The 24,009-nt window shown below is 39.6% G+C and overlaps 1 protein-coding gene across 1 annotated transcript in view; it reads left to right on the top strand.

The window, feature by feature from the left end:
* Positions 1-24,009, top strand: part of jupb (junction plakoglobin b) — a 325,763-nt gene that overhangs the window by 55,419 nt on the left and 246,335 nt on the right. Inside the window, exons 2-3 of the mRNA XM_034190543.1 lie at positions 5,140-5,194; positions 9,484-9,705. Of these exons, the coding sequence (XP_034046434.1) occupies positions 5,179-5,194; positions 9,484-9,705 (238 nt within the window). The 5' untranslated portion in view covers positions 5,140-5,178. The remainder of the gene's footprint in view (positions 1-5,139; positions 5,195-9,483; positions 9,706-24,009) is intronic.

Here is a 24,009-nt window from a genome sequence, read left to right as displayed (position 1 = left end):
GTAACTCTGTGCTTCTCTGCCTAACCCAAACATGGCAGCCTTATCAGCTACCGAAGGTTAAAATGCTCCGTTTGTTTTCCTCCAGAAGGATTTCAACGGCCTTGGGGAAGCATCTGACTCCCTCGTCATTTTCCCTCCCGACAGTCTGTGGTCGTCAAGGCCACTCCAGACTCTATGGAGGCCAACAAACTTGTAATGTCTGCTAAAAGCACAACCTGCTTATTTAATCCTATACCAACAAAGCTGTTTCAGGGCCTGTGGCCCACCCTTGTGTTGGAAATTATGAATCTCTCGTTAACCTCTGGATCTGTTGCTAAATATTACAAATCTGCAGTGATTAAACCATTACTTAATAAATTTAATCTTGACCCGAGTATATTGAAAAACTATAGGCCGATATCAAAACTATAATTTTGTTCTAAGATTCTGGAAAAAGGTGGTTTCACAGTAGCTCATGGACCACCTCAGTGAGAATAATCTTTTTGAGCCAATGCAGTCTGCTTTTAGAACATATCATTCCTCAGAGACAGCTCTCATGAAAGTAGTAATGACATTCTGCTTGCAATGGATTCGGACACCACTACGGTTTTGGTGCTGTTCGATCTTAGTGCTGCTTTTGATACCGTGGATCATCATGTTCTACTCGATAGGCTGGAGAATCATTTTTGGATTATCGGGAATGTCCTTGCATGGTTGACATAATACCTAACCAGTCGTTCTCACTAGGTGTCTTGTACAACAACACTACCTGTAACCTTAGTGACATAAAATTTGGGGTTCCACAGGGGTCCAGCTTAAGTCCCCTGCTTTTCTCCTTTTATATTTAATTTAATTTTTAATTTATCCTTTATTTAATCAGGTGAGTCCCATTGAGTTCAAAATCTCTTTTGCAAGGGAGACCTGGACAATTATAAAGTTTCCAATTCTTCAAACCTGCATGTCTTTAGATGTGGGAGGAAACCAGAGCACCTGGAGGAAACCCATGCAAACATGGAGAGAACATGCAAACTCCACACAAAAAGACCAAAGATGGGAATTGATCCCATGACCTTCTTTCTGTGAGGAAACAGTGCTAACCACTAATCCACCATGCTGCCATAGCACCCCTATCTATAGCACCCCTTGGACACGTATTGCAGCATTTTGGGATTACCATTCATTGCTCTGCTGATGATACTCAGTTGTACATGCCAATAATTGTTGGTAATCTCATCCACATAATATAAACCACTGATCTCTACAAAATGGATTGGACCAATCCGATTGGTGCAGAAACCACTGATCTGTACAAAACATTAACGTGTGACAGGACTGCTCATTTATAGAGCAGTTTTCTGAAGAAAAATCATTGGAAATGTTTTTTTGTTGTTACCTCAAAATTTCTGATTACTGTTAAAAAGTTTAGAACACTTGTAATTAAAATAGGTAAATAAATCAATAAATGGTTCTTTAGAAACCTTTCATCTGTATTAAAACCACCTGTTATTTCAGATTAGATAATTTCTTGTTTAACATAAGGAACCTCAGACATTTATTTTTAGACAAATAAAATAACATGGAAACTTGTATATTTTTTGAAGTCTGGTAGATTATTTATATCTTATTTCAACCAGAAAAACAAACACTAAATAAATACAAATGTTTATTATAAATGCAAAAGGAAATAATTGAACAAGGACTGCAGTGTGATTGTAAAGTAGGATTTCTGTGACATAAACCTCATGATGTTTTATATATATATATATATATATATATATATATATATATATATATAGTCATTTAAACTTGTAATTTTGTCAAAATATGTAATTGCCTTTAATGTTATCAGGATGCCCCCTCGTGGTGCCGGGAACACGTTTTGTACTATGATCAAGGTGAAATGACAGTGAAAGTGTGTGTTTAGGTGTGTGTTCATGGTGTTTAGGTGTATAGTATTTGTTCATTGGGGGTTCGGTATGGACGGGTGGGTGTGCGTGTTTGGGAGTGGATTCGTCGGGCCAATAGTGGGCTGGTCCAGAGGAAAAATGCCAGGGCCGAAATTTGTTCCCAGTCGGACCCTGGTGAGGTGTGTCGTGTGTTGGTGTTTACAGATAAATGTGCTTTTGTAAAATATGCCATTTTTTATTTGTAAAAAAAAGGCATTTTCAAAAAAAAAAAAAAAGCCAAGTTGTAATTAGATAACCGTCTGATATAACCGGTGTTAAAATAAATAGAACAGTGCCATGATCTACTGGTGCCAGTGTGAGTTTTGGCCCTTTTCCAGCTGATTTTTCATTTGTGCGAGAATTTTTTGGATCACACGGAGTTTCAGGTTAATTGCGCGTCCTGCATCGTTTAGTGTACTTGGAGTAACGAGCTACGTTTAACATCTCATGACCACCTCCTGATTGGCAATCGTATGGTCAGATGAAAATCAAACCTGTTTGATATTCTGGTCAGCCGTCGTGAGGGTATCCTGCTGCTGAAGCGGGATACTCTCAAGGGATACCCTGTGGCGGTGTTTGCACAAGCACAGTGCGAGAGGTTGGATGCTCGTCTTGTAATGTTTTTTTTTTTGTTTTGTTTTGTTTTGAAACTTTGATGTCTCCCATCGAGAGTTTTTGTGAATTAAGTTTGAAAAAAAAGCTTCTGTTTACGTTTTGGTTTCTGAACACGAGTCCGACGTGTGGTTTTTGAATGTACAATGTGTGTGAGAACATAAATCGTGCGCTCTGAACTTTTACACCGTGCGGTTCTGTGGTACAGTTTGAGCTGGAACCGAGTACAGTGATTGAAAATATCATAGTGTCTGCCCAGCTTCAGTTTGAATACTGCCATGAACACTACTGGCCAGTAGATGACAGTTGAGACCTTGAAAACCTGCAAAAACAAAATTCTAGATAATCTGTGTTGCTACTTGCTATGTTTAAGATGCGTGGAATTTAATAAACGCAAACACTAATAACGTCTATAAACCCAGAGAATAGATTTATGAGAGTTTTAGGCATTAGAGTTTAATGCTGTTGTCCTGATCAGAGTGTCTCAAATGCATTCTCCTGTCGTGAACGTACTGAGATTACCCTATCACCCACAATGCACCTGGACACAGCATGTCCACACTAATACCTTAAAAATTAGCGCATTACTTTAAAACTAAAACGTATATCTGATATTTTCACTTTATAAAACTTCAGATGTGACGTTAATTTAAATAAGTTGTCTGAAATAAGTTTGGTTAAAATTTGAACCATAAGTTAAAAATGTATGCCTCTGGATGACTTGGGTGATATTGGCCGTGTATCAGTATGGGGTTAAAAGAAATAAGTTTTAAAAATTTTTTTTTGGTGACCAGTTCTCCTTTGCCTGCAGAGGATAGAGCCGTTTCTAGAAGCAGTTCTCCTCTGCAGAGGGTAGAACTACACATCTGTTCACCTTTGTTTACCACGTTAATGGTCTAAAAATTATTGGACAAAAATTTATCGGAAGATAGTCCAATAATGGTTTTCAAAGTTATCTGAAAAGATAATCTGATAATGAAAACTAATTATCGGTTATCGGATTATCGGAACTGTGCCCACCACTGTATATGTGTGTATGTGTGTATATATATATATATATATATATATATATATATATATATATATATATATACACATCTATCACACACATACACATCTATCTCTGCTCCGACCTTCAAAGTCCTAGCCTTCACCAGACTGTGAATTCTTCAAATTAAGATTTGGATTAATCATGGAATTGATCAGTTGGTCTCTCAACGCTATTGACACCATTTTTTTCTACAAGGAAATCAGGGCTGGGGGACCCTGTGTGCCCTGATGGACCCTACCCAGCGGGCTATGCTCTTGGTGCCTGAGAAAATGGAGTGCAACATGCTTGGCTCCACTTTCTGAGGAAGATGTTGAGGATTTATTTCTATTCGCTATTATGGTGGGAGATTTGGTGCTGATTGGTTTGTGCCCTGCCCTGACCCACAGGAATATTAGCAAGACAGCTGGTTCTAGAATCTCGTCCCCTCATCTCCGTCATGATTAATGAGTTGGGCAATGCTGTGAAATCTTAGACTGCGTGAACTCTTGAACTCAAATGCAAAATGGATACTATCGGGAGCATATTGTAGCATTGCAAAGAAATATGCCGCTGAGGACCGGAGAATATTCTTCATAAATTTGGACTCTAGACTGTCAGAGGTGCAGTAAAGGGAATTCTGTATCTCTCCGCCTAACATCAACATGGCAGCCTTATCGACTCCTGAAGGCCAAATACCCTGCTCTTCTCCCAGAAGGATCTACGGCCTTGGTGAAGGAATTCGGTTCCCCCTTCTCGTCTATCTACCTCCCCCCTCCAGCCTGCTGTTGCCTAGCAACGTCAGACTTTACACGCACACAGACAGAAACTGACAGAAACTTAACTCATCTGCACATGACGCATGTCTCCCTCTGTCCATCCCTATTACCCCCCCGTGTCTCTCCACTCCCCTCACCCTGGCTTCCTCCCTGCCACCCTGCAGACAACGCATTTTTTTTCCTGCTGCAGCCTTCACCCACTTGCTTCAATTCGTATGACGGACTGCTTCAAGTTCAGTGCACATAAACAATGTCAAATGTATATGTGTTGTCTTTAATTCTGATGTGTGCCATTATTATGGTAAACAAGTAATAATTGTGGATTAATTGTTGTATCTTGTGTGAGGTAATTGGAGTGTAAACGTAATTTTGTTGTTGTTGCACTCGTGTAATGACAATGACAGTAAATCTCATCTGATCTCATCTAATCTCAATCTAAATCTCATCTAATATTGTTTAAAAATTGTTAATGTCGGGACGATTTCTACTGGCATATCAATAACAATATGATATGACCCTAATCCCTAACAGATCATATCAACTCATCTAAGTCCATCTGTACATGGCTTGGGTTTGTGGAACAGGTAGCAACTATAGTATGCTCTCAGTGTCGATCATTTAATCTTGTACCAGTGTATTATAAAACGAGTAGCTTCTTAAATCTTATGCTACATATTTGAGTTTGGGAAAGGAAAAAAATACACTCCAACTTTGGTCATAGTCACTGGAAAAAAAGCACTTAGCTGTCTTATATGCAGCAGCAGCAACAACATTAATATTCACTGTTTCTTTCTAGGTCACATTCCACTGAAAGAAGTGGGACCACTGGACAGACATGATGTCCATGCAGAGTAAGTGGCCCAGATATGTTCTGTATACTTGCACAGTTTGGAATGTAGTCAGATGCACTGCTGAATTTCAGTCCCAAATTCTCCCACTGATAAGTCAAAAGATGGGGAATAATAATTCATCTGTTTCTGTTCATGCAAACTGACAGTTCATATTTGTAATTTTTATACATTTATTCATTTTGTAGACCCACTTATTCCAGTTCAGTCTCACAGGGGAGCTGGAGCCTATTCCAGCAGTCATTGGGCGAGAGGTGGAGTCCACCCTGGACAGGCTGCCAGTCTGTCACAGGGCCAACATATACAGACAGACAAACACACTCACATTCACATTCACACTCAGTCCTACTGTCAAGTTCATGTTCTGGTCAGTTCAAAGTTTCCAGTTCACCTAACCTGTATGTCTGCGGATGTGGGAATTACCCAGAGCACCTGGAGAGAACACAGCAAACATCTGGAGAACATGCAGTCTTCACACAGAAAGGACCAGGTTGGATTCAAACCTGAGACCTTCCTGCTGTGAACATAGAGGACTGGAATGCCAACTCAAGCTCTCGTTCCATTGTGTTCTGTTTGTGAGCTTGCGACCCTGAGATTTCAGCCAACTGAGAATTGGGGCAATTTACTTACGGTCGTCTGGCAGCAATAACACCAGATGCAGTTGTAAAGGACAGTTTCTCTGTGTTTTCTTGTGTTTTCTGCCGTGGCTTCAGCAAATTATCCTCTCGAAGTATGTTCAAAGTGTAGCTTGAACGACGTTCTTGTTGATTTTAAATCGCATTTGGGACAAAACTTGCAATAAGAGCATGTGGCAGAAAATCATGGTCAAGTATAAAAACACAATAAAAGCACATATTCATCCTTTAAACAATTTCAAAGTAAAACTAAAAAATAACAGTATAAACCTCGCAAATAGCACAGAAATTTTCTTGACAGTTCTTGTTACTGAAAGAAACCATATCTCCCTAACCTATAGAGTTGTGATGTCATCACGCGTGTGTGTAGGAGCTGTGTAGCGGGATCTTGAAAATCCTCCATTACACTTTACAAATGCTTTTTTTTTCAAATGAAAAAAATGACATATTTTACAAAAGCACATTTATTTGTAAACGCCAGCACACATGTTACGTTGATTCACTTGTGTTGGTCTTTACATAGAATGAATTAGCCAGCCAATCAGTATGAGCGGAGGCTAAGTTTACCCATAATCCCTTTGGGCATCTGTTAGTCAAATCTTCAGAATTAGTGCATTATTTTAAAATTAACAGATATGTGTTATATATCACCTTGTACATTTTAAGAGTTTACATTAATGTAGTTATTCTATCTGGATTAATTTGATTTCTAAATCAAAACCATAAGTCAAACCTGCTTTCCTTATCAAGACCTCTGCCTCATGGCTGGATCACTGTATTCTATCAAGGTAAATGATGCTTCCCTATAGCAGTGGGCAGGGCGCATAAAGGCAGAAGCAGTGACTCATTGGCTGTGTTTGGGTTTGTGATCGCCTTTGATTCTATTAGAAGCTTTGGCTGTGTTTAAACTTAAAATTGACTTGTTAGTAGCTGAGAGTGAAAAAATTGAAAGTTATCTGTTAGCTGTAACGTCTGAGAATTTTGTTTCTCATCATCTGAGAGTCCTTCAGGTGACATTTGTCAAACTCCAGGTGGGCTGCCATGTGCCTTTTACTCAGGAGTGACTTCCGTCTGACCACTCTACCATACAGGCCTCATTGGTGGATCGCTGCAGAGATGGTTGTATTTCTGGAAGGTTCTCCTCTCTCCACAGAGAAATGCTGGAGCTCTGACAGAGTGACCATCGGGTTCTTGGTCACCTCCCCGACTAAGGTCCTTCTCCACCAATCACTCAGTTTAGACGAGCAGCCAGCTTTAGGAAGAGTCCTGGTGGATCTGAACTTCTTCCATTTTCAGATGATGGAGACCTACAAAGCAGCAGAAATGTTTCTGTACCCTTCCCCAGATTTGTGCTTCGAGACAATCTTGTCTCTGAGGTCTACAGACAATTCACAAGGTGTGTGTCTTTCCAAATCTTGTCCAATCAACTGAATTTACTCCAGGTGGACTCAGATTAAACTGTAGAAACATCTCAAGGATGATCAGTGGAAACATGATGCAGCTGAGCTCAATTTTGAGCTTCATGGCAAAAGCTGTGAATACTTCAGTATGTGCATGTGATTTCTTAGTTTTTATTTTTAATAAATTCCCCCCCCAAAATAAATGAATAAATAAATAAATGGAATGGAATGGCAGCACTCTCCAGTGGCCACGTTTGGCTAAAAGAAAACAAACAAAAAATATCCTACTCAACTATAAAAAGAACACAAGTAGGTTAACATAAAAAAATGAAATTCCAAGAAATAAATAATTTAAATAAAATAAACAACAACCAACAACTCAGCACATAAGACCAGAGCAGGTAAGAAGAGTTGGTCACTCCCTTAAATAACAGGGGTCCAGTTAGGACACACCCACACTTCCTATCTCCTTCCTAACCTGTACACCCCCAAGTGGTGACACACTCATGTTACAGGTACAAAGTAAATTAAAAACCAAAAGGAAAATGACACAAACATCAGTGGAGATCATAAAATATATTCCCCTGCTACATGTTCATGTCTGATTGTGAAGACGGGCTGCTCTCACTGTGGCTGCATCACAATTAATGCTTTTTATCACTTTAAAAATGAGTCATCTTTATACAAAATCACACGTATGTTAACTTTGCAATTAAGCTGCTACTGGGGGGCGTCCATACACATCATAATCAACCATGATCTTATTTATTTACTACAGTGTGTTGCTGTAAATTGCTTTTATCAATGTCCAAATCTAACAGATGTCAAATTGTGATGTCTCCTGCCTTCTGTCAAAGCTCTGACTGATGCAGCGTCTCTAACGACAACTGACTTCCTGTTAGATAAAATCATAAAAAAAAACCCCCAATAATAAACCAATTAAAAGTGTGTGAAATTGCTTCCAAAAAATGTCATGTTCTCCACAGTAATGGAGAGACAGCCAGCAGGTGCTGTGGACGGCGGACATTGAACTGAATTAGTTGTTCTCGTCCCTGAGTGACTGTGTGTTCTGTGATTCTGTCTGTACCTTCCAGCCTTCAGATGACAGTGAAACTGGTGACTGTCTGATCACCACATCGAGGGCAATGACACTGATTTTAATGGTAACTGGACTGCATTTTCCATCTGCATCAGATGCTCAAAGCGCTTTACAATAATGCCTCACATTCACCCCGATGTCAGGCTGCTACCACACAAGGCACCACTACACACCGGGAGCAACTAGGGGATTAAGGACCTTGCCCAAGGGCCCTTAGTGATTATCCTGTCAGGCTGGGATTTCAACCGAGGATCTTCTGGTCTCACCTCTTCTTCATTTTTCATCTTAGTGATACAACAGTGAACATAGTCTTCATGGGAACAATGCAGGATTTTACGTTTTGTATCATCCTGAGTCCTGACACAGACTCGTGTCATGGCTCCACCAAGAACCCTGACATCTAATGTTTCCTGTCTTTGGGTGAGAGAGGGAGAAAGACTGAGAAAGCCCCCCCCCATTGTTTCCCTTTGCCTGCAGTGGCCATAATGTGTACTATCAGACATATGAAACCCAGACGCGCTGACTTGTCCCTCAGATCCTCAAGTGCTGCAGTCAGGGTATGTCCTGATTCCACAAAGCTCAGATAACCTTCCTCGCTGACAAGGGCACTGGAGTCGATAGACTTCAGAACGTTACCAAGTACCCTGTTCACATGGGCACTGAGCAGAGGCGGAGCTCCAACACGGAAAGTTTACCTCCACAAACAGTGTGATGTCCAACAACGTATGGGGACTCGCACAAAGCTCTCCATAGGCTACAAGAAGTCCTGGCAGTATGAGTTCATTGATCCCTGCTTCATTTCTCTCCTGCTGCCACTTGTAGCTGCTCGATGCTTCGTGCCCATTGCTGCCAGTCTGGCCGTCCCGTTCCATACTGCACTGGAAACCATTTGCTTGACAGATGATAAGATAATGTCTGGTTTCAGAGCCACAGATGTCCAGATACACAGGCTCTGCCCACAGCTGTGAATGTGTAGACTTAATTTATTTTTCCATTTAAATTCAATTAACAAACTCACCCACAACTCAGTGGCAGCTGAAGCCTCCTCCTGTGGTTCCAATGCGATTGAGTTCCATTTTGTGACCCTCAAGACTTTCGGCCGTCCCGGTTACAGATGCTGAGCGGAGTTTGTTGTCAGGTCTTTCCTGTTTCCTGCAGTGGCTGAGGCAGACAGTGTGATGAAGGTGGCAGAATGGCAGCAGACCTACTACGCCTCAGACTCTGGTATCCAGTCGGGAGCCACCACTCTGTGTGATGACGAGAGGAGCACAGAGTACAGTGGCACCAAGAAGTACTCTGGTACTATTTCAACTAGTTCTGTCAATGCTGCTGCTGCTGGACGGGGGGACGTAAGGACCGGTGGACTCGAGAGCCCAACAGGTGAGAGCTTTTCAGGTATTTTATTTGATGCGGGGAATAATTCATTTTGTTTCAGAACATAAAGTTTGAGTCTATTTTTTTTATTTCTTTAATTACCATTATAAAATAGCATTTTAATTGCCACCCAAATGTTCAGAGTCATATTGTGTAATTAATCATTGTTCACAGTTCAGCAACTCAACAACTGAAAAACATAAGAGTTTTATCATGTTTACAGTAAATCAAATCAATTTTATATACCGTATTTCACAGATCATAAATTGCACCTTTCAAAAAAACAACAACAAAAAACAAACAAACCAAAAAACACCTCCTGGAGAAGGGAAAGCAGAATATATATATATTAGGTATGCACCGATACCACTTTTTCCCAGACTCAATACTTACATTTGGGTACTTCTCGATACCAAGTACTGATATGAATACTTAATGACACCATTACAGTTTTATAATGACTTTGAAAACATGTTTTATTCATCAGTTGTTCCTTACTTTTTGACTGTAACTGCTACCAATATCATTAACTTTGTTTTTATTTAAAAACATTTCACTTAAATCATGTAACTTCATTTGTTGACTACAACAAATTGTCCTTTAACATTAACCGTGTGTTTCTTAAGTTAGATATAGGCTAACCTGGCCTACATGTTGTTGCAGCCACGAGCCTTGAGCTCTCTTATTCTCTTATTCCACCTTTATATCCTTTCACTAAGGTACTTATTTCATGTCTCCATATACGTTTCAACACGCTTTACTTATTCTTGTTTCCACCCTTTTTTAATATTATATTTATGGAATAATTGGAGGAGTGGGGTACAATTAGTTATACCTAACAGCTAACGTTAGCTTATCTAGCCGGCTGTAGCACCGTTTATCGTAGCTTACAATATAGTTGGTTCTTTTCTGTTTGAATACCCACGTTAATTCATAGTTTTGTCCACATTTATTTTTATATGTATTTGTTAATACCATTATTGTAGGTTTAACTACACTATTATACTTTATATACTAATTACCGTTTTTGTTTATCTTGTTAGCTTGCTAGGTACGGTTGGCTTATTTACGGCTAATTTAGCTCTTCTAACTATAACTAGCTTATGTTTGTTATTTACAATTTTATTTTACATGATGCAGATTTTTAATGATTCATCAGTTTATGTGTTCATTAAAAGATATCAACATATAGTACCTAGGTTCTTAGGTTTCCACTTGATAGCATATAGATTATGCTTTTTCTTTTCCTATAGTATGCTAGCATAGTTACTTTAGATAGATACCGATTCACATTACATCATAGCTTCTGTTTTTATAATAAAATACCAGATTTATAGCTTAGCCTACTAACTATAATTTCATTTTACTACTAGTCTACATACTAAAATCTGGGGCCGATGCCATCGTATGCGATGGCTATAGGTACAAGTTTTACTAAATTATAAATAACTTTTTAATGATATGAGATAGAAACTTACTTTTTTTTTTTGCTGAAGAGTTAACGCCACAGACGTTTGGCTAGCAATCCACCATCTTTGTACTTCTCATAGAAGCTGTGTGATGACGTGCGCAATGTGAGTGTCCAATCGGAATTGGTTCACCGTCACATGGTTTTCCAATATCTAATCGTAGGGCATAACAGTCTCACATGGTACCCCAAAGGTCATTTTTAGGTGTAATGTGCTACTCTGTGGCATGTAAGTGCTGTCTGAATAGCCCCCTGGCTGCTGGCTCCATGCGTAAAAGCACAGCGTTGCGCATATGAATGAAGGAGATCAGTGTAAAGCCCCTTTCACACCGGGGCTGCTCCCAGTTGCTTTGTGTTCTCTTTTTCTCTCTCTTGTTTGCTCTCTTTCTATCTCTCATTCACTTGCTATTTTCCTATTGAGCAAACTTGGAACTTTTTGAAAACACGAAGCCTTTCAGCTGTAAAATAAACTGTAAATTACTAAATGTATCATCGGCAATTCTCATGGGAGGAACTATGGCTTATTACTGAAGGATTTTGATGGAGATTTTTTTCCCTTTCAGCGGATAGAAACTCTGTTCGGCTGTGCTCCTCAGATGCGCTCTGAGCTGCTGTTTCATAGCGTTTCACAGCCTCGGGACACTGAAGCAGGTGACTTTTCAGCAACAATTCAGTTCATTTTTCAAAAAAATCCATGCTCTGCGGCACAGACCATTTGAACCCAAGAGCTGGGTGGAAATTTGAGCTACCCTTGGCTTAGAACACTGCAGATCAGACCTCTCTCAAACAGCTCGGCTTCAGTTCAGAAACCCCCCCATTGACTCCTCACGCTCAGCAGCAAACAAAGCAGAGCATGCAGCAGCAGTTGAGAGGTTGCATAGTGGCTCCTCTCCAGTATCAGAAAACATCGCAGGTTGTATCGGTATTTTCCAATTCTTGAATTACGTCGGTATCAGAAGCCAATACCGATACTAGATTGGATCGGTCATATCCTTAATTACATCAATGTTTTTTTTCCATTACAAATGGGTCTGTTATATAAAGGTATGTTCCAAAAACGTAACCCATCTTACAAATACTCATATATCACACAAATAAGCATACCTATATTAAAATACATTACTTTGTAAAGACCTTTGGTCTTGATTTCACTTCTTTGCACGTTAATTACCTTCAAAAATGACACCACATTTACATGTTCAATGGTAAAGATTAACTATATCCTTATACAGTCTATATACTTATAGACTGAAATGTAAGTTTAAGTTAAATTCTACTTTAATCATTTGATTATTAAAGAAATAAAGTAAGGGGACGGACACTACATATTTGGACAAACACTACATCACATGTTTAATGCTTCTTGTAATATGTAAAGCTCTCCAATTCTAATGGTTTTTGGGTGTTTTGTCTAAGCCTCAGAGTAATTAACACACCACTTGTCAATCATTCATGACAACCCTGATAGGACTAAATAGTCACGGGATGGACACTGCAAAAACTTGGCTTCACTTTAAAGGCTCAGTTCAAAAATTCACTGTGCGATTATTGGTATTTTGTAGTAGGTTGGCTTTATCATTTACTATTCCCACTAGGCTTAGAGTCATCATGTAGCCTAGATATCTTATATTTCAATGTGCTTTTCCCTATTAGGGAACCACATAGTTGACACAAAGCAAGAAAAAACAAAAATCCATAACACAATCATTTTTTAAATGTTTAGTCATGGTTTCCATCGGTACTTCTTTTTCTTCTTGAAAACACCTGAAAATCAGATACAATAATTTAAGAATATAAATTTATTCTAGGTGTCAATAGAAGCTGTTAAAAATAGTGATTTTTTTATGAGACTCCGTAACACTCCAAATGCAGCCTTCTTGAGACACAAAAAGTGTGATATGATGAATTCTCAACCGATTGGCATGATTTTTTTATTTTTTTTTTTTCAGGACAGTTTTGGTAATTTCTTTCCCATGTAACACATCTATCCTAACTACCTTATTATGTACCATTTCAAAGATACTAATACAATAACATGCTTTTGGAGGGTGGTATGCATTTCTAGAGGCCCGACGTTCATGCCCAGTCGCCCAAAATGACAGATATTTGCACGACAACAGCATGTTATTTGCATTATTATCACTTACTCAGATACACAACACGTAACGCGTACATAAAAAGTTGGCTCACTTTAACTTTTGTTGTGTCAGGTGGCACGCGCTGCTCTCCAAATTTGGCAGTGCGTTCTCATCAAGCTGGCTGCTGTTCATTGTCATACTGTCCATGAGAAAATCATCCCGAATATCATATTGGGACCAACACACACTTCTCACCTTTTTATCTTTTCCTCTGCGGACAGTTCTTGGGCTGCGCGCTATGACGTCATTTGTTTACGCACAGCGGGCGGGTATAGCCAGGTAGCGTTGATCTAAAGCTACGATATCGGCCTAGCAACGCCTCGGTAAAGTGATAATGAGCTCAAAATCAAAAGAGGCCCCTTGATCCCGGAATGGGTGAGTACAAGTATATACATACAGGATCATATATATATATATATATATATATATATATATATATATATTCATTCAAGTATTTTATTTGATGCAGGCAAGAATTCATTTTGTTTCAAATCAAATCAATTTTATTTATATAGCGCCGAATCACAACAAACCGTTGCCCCAGGGCACTTTATATTGTAAGGCAAAGCCATACAATAATTACGGAAAAACCCCAACGGTCAAAACGACCCCCTGTGAGCAAGCACTTGGCAACAGTGGGAAGGAAAAACTCCCTTTTAACAGGAAGAAACCTCCAGCAGAACCAGGCTCAGGGAGGGGCAGTCTTCTGCTGGGACTGGTTGGGGCTGAGGGAGAGAACCAGGAAAAGACATGCTGTGGAGGGGAGCAGAGATCAATCACTAATGATTAAATGCAGAGTGGTGCATACAGAGCAAAAAGAGAAAGAAACACTCAGTGCATCATGGGAACCCCCCAGCAGTCTAAGTCTATAGCAGCATAACTAAGGGATGGTTCAGGGTCACCTGATCCAGCCCTAACTATAAGCTTTAGCAAAAAGGAAAGTTTTAAGCCTAATCTTAAAAGTAGAGAGGGTGTCTGTCTCCCTGATCTGAATTGGGAGCTGGTTCCACAGGAGAGGAGCCTGAAAGCTGAAGGCTCTGACTCCAATTCTACTCTTACAAACCCTAGGAACTATAAGTAAGCCTGCAGTCTGAGAGCGAAGCGCTCTATTGGGGTGATATGGTACTATGAGGTCCCTAAGATAAGATGGGACCTGATTATTCAAAACCTTATAAGTAAGAAGAAGAATTTTAAATTCTATTCTAGAATTAACAGGAAGCCAGTGAAGAGAGGCAAATATGGGTGAAATATGCTCTCTCCTTCTAGTCCCTGTCAGTACTCTGCAGCATTTTGAATTAACTGAAGGCTTTTCAGGGAACTTTTAGGACAACCTGATAATAATGAATTACAATAGTCCAGCCTAGAGGAAATAAATGCATGAATTAGTTTTTCAGCATCACTCTGAGACAAGACCTTTCTAATTTTAGAGATATTGTGCAAATGCAAAAAAGCAGTCCTACATATTTGTTTAATATGCGCATTGAAGGACATATCCTGATTAAAAATGACTCCAAGATTTCAGAACATAACATTTGAGTTTTTTAATTTCTTTAATTTCCTTTATAAACCAGCTTTTTAATTGTGACACAAATGTTCAGGGTCATATTGTGTAATTAATCATTGTTGACAGTTCAATAACTGAAGAACTGAAAAACATAAGAGTTTTATCATGTTTACAGTTTTTCAAATCAATTTTTTATACGGTATTTTACAGATCATAAATTGTGCCTGTCAAAAAAAAAAAAACAATGAACCAAAAACACCTCCTAGAGAAGGGAAAAGATATATATATATATATATATATATATATATATATATATATATATATATATATATATACGAGGTCTGTCAATAAAGTATAGGTCCTTTTTATTTTTTTCAAAAACTATATGGATTTCATTCATATGTTTTTACGTCAGACATGCTTGAACCCTCGTGCGCATGCGAGAGTTTTTCCACGCCTGTCGGTGACGTCATTCGCCTGTGAGCACTCCTTGTGGGAGGAGTCGTCCAGCCCTCGTCGGAATTCCTTTGTCTGAGAAGTTGCTGAGAGACTGGTGCTTTGTTTGATCAAAATATTTTCTAATCCTGTGAGACACATCGAAGTGGACACGGTTCGAAAAATTAAGCTGGTTTTTGGTGAAAATTTTAACGGCTGATGAGAGATTTTGAGGTGATATGTGTCGCTTTAAGGACTTCCCACGGTGCGAGACGTCGCGCAGCGCTCCCAGGCACCATCGTCAGCCTGTTTCAAGCTGAAAACCTCCACATTTCAGGCTCTATTGATCCAGGACGTCGTGAGAGAACAGAGAAGTTTCAGAAGAAGTCCGTTTCAGCATTTTATCCGGATATTCCACTGTTAAAGGAGATTTTTTTAATGAAAGATGTGCGGACGGATTGCAGCGTCGGCTCGCAGCCGCCGCGACGCTCCGCCACAGGAAAAACACCTCTGTTGGAAGCCTTAAGGACAAGTTGGAAAATGTCCAGCTGTTAAACAATTTCTCATATACTCACTCCACTGAACGCCATCAAAAGCCGCCTGGATTTTACAAATGGTTATCAACACGGAGGTGTTTTTCCTGTGCCGCCGCACCGCGCCGGCTGCGTCCCGACACGCGGAACGTCTTTCATTAAAAAAATCTCCTTTAACAGTGGAATATCCGGATAAAATGCTGAAACCGACTTCTTCTGAAACTTCTATGTTCTCTCACGACGTCCTGGATCAATAGAGCCTGAAATGTGGAGGTTTTCAGCTTGAAACAGGCTGCAAGCGAGTTTTTGAAAAAAATAAAAAGGGCCTATACTTTATTGACAGCCCTCGTGTATATATATATATATATATGTGTATATATATATATATATATATATATATATATATATATATATACAGGAAAGAATTAATTTGTTTCAGAACTTAACATTTGAGTCTTTTTTAAAATTTCTTTAATTTCCATTATAAAATAGCTTTTAATTGTGACCCAAATGTTCGGGGTCACATTGTGTAATTAATCACTGTTGACAGTTCAGTAACCAAACAACTGAAAAACATAAAAGTTTTATCATGTTTACAGTAATTCAAATCAATTTTAAATGCGGTATTTTACAGATTAAAAATTGTACCTGTCAAAACCAAACAAACAAACAAACAAAAAAAATACCCCTGGAAAAGGGAACGTAGAAAAAGAAAGAAAAAAATAAAAATAAATATATATATATATATAAAACTTTTGTTTAATGACATCTCATTTTGGTGGTGGGAAAACGGTTTAGTTCGGTTGTAGTTTACTGTTTGTATTATAATGTTGGAAAGAGGTGTAATTTGATTTAAAACAGCGATTCACTCTGAAGTTATTAATCCAGACTGAAATCTGCTCGGCTCTTTGGAGCTGTGCACTTAGTCCCACAAAACAGAGGATATTATCACTATTATTATGATTACTATTATTATTATTATTATTATTATTATTTCCATTACCTGATGGACAACTTCAGTTTACACACTGGCTGGTGCTCACGCCAGAGAACCATCACATAAAACTCTGGTGTGGAACGCCGGATGTTTCATGCCGGACAAGAGTCTCAGTTTGTGACTTTAATCCACACAAATGTGAGTCATGATTGACATCTTTAACTGGCTTTGTGAGTAGTAAATGAAGACACCAGCGGACCTGCTGTTGGAAGCGAAGCAGAGAACCAGCGAACAGCAGGTCAAAGTGCTGCTTCGTTGCTTCAGGGTTCAAGCAGACCCACTGCGGTCTGCAATCAACGTAGAGAAATGATCATTTCCCAATAAACACCATCAAAAACAACGGCCGCTCCAGTGTCCTGAACTGAAAGACCGATAAGAGAATCGTTAAGCAAAAAGGCTGTTGATGTCATCATTTTTGTTGTGGTAGAAATGTGCTTTCTGGCTTCCGTCTGTGGTGCATTCAATGTACATCGGAAAAAAATTGATGCAAGCAGGCAGCGACTGATCCATTGCGATTTCAACCGTCAATTGAATTGATGCACACTGAATGAATCAATGCATTTGCATCACATACATTTGTATCTAGATACCGATTTGTATCCATTAATCTCCACATGCCTAATATGTATATATATGAAGTCACACTTTTTTCTGTTTGTGCAGCACACTTTTTAAACACAGCCTTTCCCTGGGAACAAATTTTTGGGAACAAATTCCAAAAATAAGCAAAATGCACAGATAAGTGTGTGAGGGACAATATGCTGGATGTTAAAATGATGCAGTTTGAACAACAGAACATGTCAATCAATCAATCAATCAATTTTTTTTATAGCGCCAAATCACAACAAACAGTTGCCCCAAGGCGCTTTATATTGTAAGGCAAGGCCATACAATAATTATGTAAAACCCCAACGGTCAAAACCACCCCCTGTGAGCAAGCACTTGGCTACAGTGGGAAGGAAAAACTCCCTTTTAACAGGAAGAAACCTCCAGCAGAACCAGGCTCAGGGAGGGGCAGTCTTCTGCTGGGACTGGTTGGGGCTGAGGGAGAGAACCAGGAAAAAGACATGCTGTGGAGGGGAGCAGAGATCGATCACTAATGATTAAATGCAGAGTGGTGCATACAGAGCAGAAAGAGAAAGAAACAGTGCATCATGGGAACCCCCCAGCAGTCTACGTCTATAGCAGCATAACTAAGGGATGGTTCAGGGTCACCTGATCCAGCCCTAACTATAAGCTTTAGCAAAAAGGAAAGTTTTAAGCCTAATCTTAAAAGTAGAGAGGGTGTCTGTCTCCCTGATCTGAATTGGGAGCTGGTTCCACAGGAGAGGAGCCTGAAAGCTGAAGGCTCTGCCTCCCATTCTACTCTTACAAACCCTAGGAACTACAAGTAAGCCTGCAGTCTGAGAGCGAAGCGCTCTATTGGGGTGATATGGTACTACGAGGTCCCTAAGATAAGATGGGACCTGATTATTCAAAACCTTATAAGTAAGAAGAATAATTTTAAATTCTATTCTAGAATTAACAGGAAGCCAATGAAGAGAGGCCAATATGGGTGAGATATGCTCTCTCCTTCTAGTCCCTGTCAGTACTCTAGCTGCAGCATTTTGAATTAACTGAAGGCTTTTTAGGGAACTTTTAGGACAACCTGATAATAATGAATTACAATAGTCCAGCCTAGAGGAAATAAATGCATGAATTAGTTTTTCAGCATCACTCTGAGACAAGACCTTTCTGATTTTAGAGATATTGCGTAAATGCAAAAAAGCAGTCCTACATATTTGTTTAATATGCGCTTTGAATGACATATCCTGATCAAAAATGACTCCAAGATTTCTCACAGTATTACTAGAGGTCAGGGTAATGCCATCTAGAGTAAGGATCTGGTTAGACACCATGTTTCTAAGATTTGTGGGGCCAAGTACAATAACTTCAGTTTTATCTGAGTTTAAAAGCAGGAAATTAGAGGTCATCCATGTCTTTATGTCTGTAAGACAATCCTGCAGTTTAGCTAATTGGTGTGTGTCCTCTGGCTTCATGGATAGATAAAGCTGAGTATCATCTGCGTAACACTGAAAATTTAAGCAATACCGTCTAATAATACTGCCTAAGGGAAGCATGTATAAAGTGAATAAAATTGGTCCTAGCACAGAACCTTGTGGAACTCCATAATTAACTTTAGTCTGTGAAGAAGATTCCCCATTTACATGAACAAATTGTAATCTATTAGACAAATATGATTCAAACCACCGCAGCGCAGTGCCTTTAATACCTATGGATTAAAGCGATGGAGTGAAAACAAAAGAAAGGACACTGTTGTGTTTTATGGCAAGATTGAATCCAAAAATGCAGACATGGACAAGTGTTGGAAAAAAAAAAGTAAATGATTTATTTACCAGAGGATGCAGAGTCAAAAGCTAATGAACAGTCCAAACAAACAGAGACACAGGAGGGGAGTCAGCAGCAGCACCAGGGCAAACAAAGAGAAAAACAAAGGTATTATTGACAAAACCAGACTGTAACACTATACCTAGCAACTGAGAACCACAAAGTGACAAACTTAAATAGTGACACAGAGAAGAGTAGATGAGTGACAGGTGGTGTGATTGAGAACGTGAAACAGTTGCGAGGGAAACCAGGTGACAAGGACACGCCTACAAATACACATGGGGACTGATAGAGACCGAGTGAAACAAACCACAAAGAGCTCTTTGGGTGAATAGAACATAAAACAAGTGATGAAAGTTTTCCAGAAATTCCTGGAAGTCTGAGTTTTTACATGCCTAGTGAACATTTCCGGGTTATTTTTGATAGCATACGTCAGAATCCTTTAATGTTCCACACTCAAATAGTTAGTGGTGGTAATGCACCTTGTTGGTTTCCCAACCGCCAATAAACTCAAAAGAAGGAAGAAGAAGAAGGGTTATTTTTGCTTGACCACACAGCAGCAAATGAGAGATACCGTTACAGATTTCACTGTGAACTCCGTGTCATGTTGAAACAACAAAGGAAATGGATGAAACTGCTGCAGGGAGACAATTTAAAGTTAATCATGAATAAGTTAAAATGGGGCTGTGCGACGTAAAGGACCAAAACGCTGACCCGACTTTTAATCATCATTTATACAGAAATATTAACACTCCTGGTAAATCTTTGATTTTATTTTATCATGTTTTTGAGGGAAGTCTAAAGTCTATGTTATTCAAGTTAATTCACACAAATCAAACTCTGTGATGAATTTACTTCAAACTGTCTCCATGTAAACATGATGTTTGTTTGCTAAATCTGCTTTTTACAGTTTCTTCTGTTACATGGGTGTGAAATATTAATGTGAATTAAAATACGAGAAATATTTAACATGCTCGTAGAAGTCAAATATTGACGTGAAAATCGTTTGTGTGCCGTTTTGCACAACGCTGAAGTTGGGGCAGCATGGTGAGGGGCAGTACGGTGGCTTAGTGGTTAGCACTGTTGTCTCACAGCTTGAAGATCATGGATTCAATTCCAGCCTGGGGCCTTTCTGTGTGGAGTTTGCATGTTCTCCCCGTGTTTGTGTGGGTTTCCTCCGGTTTCTCCCACATCCAAAGACATGCGGGTTAAGTGGATTGGAATCTTTAAAATTGTCCGTAGGTGTGCGTGTGTGTGTGAATGTGTTTGTCTGTTTAAGGCCCTGCGACAGACTGGTGTCCTGTCCTGGTGTACCCCGCCTCACGCTGTATGACTGCTGGGATAGGCTCCAGCCCCCCGCGACCCTTAATTGGACTAAGTGGTTGAAGATGTGTGTGTGTATGTGTGAAGTTGTGAGTATCCCAGAAATGCTGACATCAGCACTGAATGGAAAATCTGTGCTATTGTGATTTCCATTTATAGAAGTGAATAAGAATTTAAACCCAAATCAGTGTTCCTGTTTCAGTCTCAACTTGCCACTAAATTCCCACAAGATCTCCTGTCTTGTCAGTCCAGGAAGTGTTCAACATTTGACATTTCCTGTTTCACTGTGAGCTCAAAATTTAGCACTTCCTGTTTCAGTCTGAAACAAATTCCTGCAAGATTCCACAAGATCCCGTCTACTGTCATTCCAGGAACTGTCGATCCATGCTTCACTGTGGACTCAAAATTTGTCACTTCCTGTTTGGGACTCCCTGTATCATGAGTGAGCTTTGCGCTGCTGCGTGGCACTTTGCTCGTATAAAAGCACAAATTGCTGAAGTCAAATGTTTAGATAAATGAAGAGAGAGAACAGTAACGGTCCAATGTGAATATGTGGTTTTATCAAATAGTAATTACACCGTACTCTAATCCATGTGTATTATTCTAATCCAGACTGTGGATTATAGTTTTGTCATCTTGCCAATATGGGAAAATAGTCTTTTCACACAACTTGTATAGTCACTATACAAGTTGTGTGAGTTATTACAATAGAATTATTAGACCGTTGTGAGACAGGTGAGTTTTACCCTGCTCAGTTTCAATTCAGTTTCAATTTATTTTCATTTATATAGCGCCAAATCACAACAGAGTTGCCTCAAAGCGCTTCACACAAGTAAGGTCTAACCTTACCAACCCCCAGAGCAACAGTGGTAAGGAAAAACTCCCTCTGAGGAAGAAACCTCAAGCAGACCAGACTCAAAGGGGTGACCCTCTGCTTGGGCCATGATACAAACATAAATTACAGAACAATTCACAGAACAATTCACGGACAATTATACAAGAAATGCTATTGGCGCACAGGACAGGAGGATCGCCAACACGAATACAGCTCCCATCTCTGGATGGAGCTGCACCTTAAACAGAGAGAAAAAACAGAATCAGGCATCAGAAAGACAAAAAAACACTGTATAATTTGCCAGCATTAAACAACAAGAAAAACAGAGAAATACTAATGTGATCACCGGCCACTAGCCCTAAACTTCACTAAAAGACCCAGAATTTAGGTAAAGTTGAGGCCGCAGCCCGCTCCAATGACTAATAAATTAATTAAAAGAGTAAAAAGTGTAAAACAAAACTGTACCAGTATGCTGGCCATATGAAAGGGAAAATAAGTGCGTCTTAATTCTGGACTTGAAAGTCTCCACAGAATCTGACTGTTTTATTGACACAGGGAGATCATTCCACAGAACAGGGACACGATAAGACCCGCAGACTTCTTATTCACCTTAGGGACACAAAGTAGTCCTGCACCCTGAGAACGTAAAGCCCGGGTCGGTACGTAAGGTTTAATGCTGATGATGTGTTGTTTCAGTGAGATTACCAAGCCAATATTGTGTTCCAATAATTAGTGCTAAATGTATTCAAATCAATAATTTATTCACCTGCCTAATTTTGTTTAAATAATTATTGCACACTTTCTGTAAATCCTATAAACTTCATTTCACTTCTCAAATATCAGTGTGTTCATCTGCTATATGATATATTTAACTGAAATTTCTGATCCAAACAACCAGTGATTTATAAAGGAAAATCATGAAAATGATCAGGGGTGCCCAAACATTTGCATACGACTGTAGGGCTGCGATGGTACGCGCGCTGTGATTGGCTGATTTCCAGTCTGATATTTCCTCATATCAGACCGGTTACCATGCCAATTGGTCCGGAATATGTATCACATTTGTGACGTTGTTTAAGATGATCCGGGCGGAGTGGAGATCATGAGGATGAAGTCCGAAGCCAGGTGGTAGCCCACAGAGCTGACGAGGTGCTGGAGTTTCTCCCAAAGGCGGAAGTGTAGAACCGGGTTGAGTGATAGCTGTGATGATCAGCTCTGCAGCTGAAAATAGACAGAAAAAGAGACAGGACATAGCAGGAACCAAAGCCACACACAACATTTCCCTCGTTAAACAAGAAATTTACAAGCAAAATAAAACAAAATGCAAACAAAGAAATTATGAGCGATGAAGAGGACCATTCTCCGAGCGAATTCTTCTGCTCTTCCACCCCTCTCCTAAGTCCCTAGTCTTCATTCATGGCTTTTGTTTTATTGTTTCACTGTGTTTCTTTTTGTTCCATAACTTTCATTGTTTGATGCACCAGTTGTTAATAACGTTTAAGGCACAAGTCCTCTGCATTTTGAAGTTTTTCAAATTATGAGTGAATTTGCGAGTCTCCAAACTCATTTTCAGTGCCAATAGTATTTTTGTTAACTTTAATTTTTCTCCACAACTTTCTTTGCAAAGCCTTGAACTTTTTCTAAATTTTTACAAAGACTTTAAGTTGAGTTTTGGACACTGTCAGAGCAATTTTGATAGCAACAGAGCTGTGAAAACTCCGCGGGCCGAGGAATTCTGCAGATTTCATCACAGGGATTTGGGGGGGGGGGGGGCTGTTAGTGCTGTAGTCTGTAATTGTGATCGACACTGAGCGTTTAAAATGCCTATCACAAAGCGTTCTTTTTTTTTTTTACGACATTGTGCAGGTTTTATAAATCTGCGGACACTGATCTGTATAACAGTCCACGGAACTCTGTGGAGAAAAATGCCTCACTCAAAGTGTGGCTGTTATGACAGTTGTCGTAAAGCGGGACTGGTTGGTTGCTATGGTGATGCTGTGTGCCAGATGCTAAAGCTAAAAGTAGCATGTGGACATTGCACACTTTTAGAGCCATCAAGTTTTTAAAAGAAGAATTTAGCCGCATGTCTGTGTCACGCAGCAACATCGGTCAGAGGGAAGGTGGCAAAAAACACATTTTGAAAAAGTTTAATAAGGACAAGAATCCGCGGAATTGTCGCTGCCTTGAATTTAACACATCCGAAAGCTAAAAGAAACTGGAAAAGCAAACTGCATGTTGTCCCCTCTAGACAATAAACATTGTCTAGAAAATAAACATTGTGCTATCCAAACAGGATTTCAGACAAGATTGTGACTTTAAAAAAAAAATCTAGACTTTCTTTCATTGGAAAAAACAACATTTTGGCTTTGAATGGATTTACAGGAATTTACACAAGAATATAAGTTGACTTTTTATTTATGTAGACTTTCTTTCTGTTGGGAAGGTGTCGTAACACGGACCCACAACAGGGGGCGCAAATGAACGGACAATGGATAAGAGAAGGAGTAACAATTTAATGTTGCACAAGAACACAACGTAATGTAAACAAGAGGGCTGCCAATCATACACAAGAGGACTGCGGGCAGGCTTGAAGATAGGAGACCTCGGATGAACGAAGAGCCGGGGCCCACACCGCTTCTACCACCAACGGCCTGAAGAACACCGAAGCCGCCAAGCCCTGAGTCCCCAG

The sequence above is a fragment of the Thalassophryne amazonica genome, chromosome 16 (assembly GCF_902500255.1).
Source record: "Thalassophryne amazonica chromosome 16, fThaAma1.1, whole genome shotgun sequence".
Classification (NCBI taxonomy): Eukaryota; Metazoa; Chordata; class Actinopteri; order Batrachoidiformes; family Batrachoididae; genus Thalassophryne; species Thalassophryne amazonica.
The sequence above is the reverse complement of the archived record's forward strand: the minus strand, read 5'-3'. Positions and strand labels throughout refer to the sequence as shown.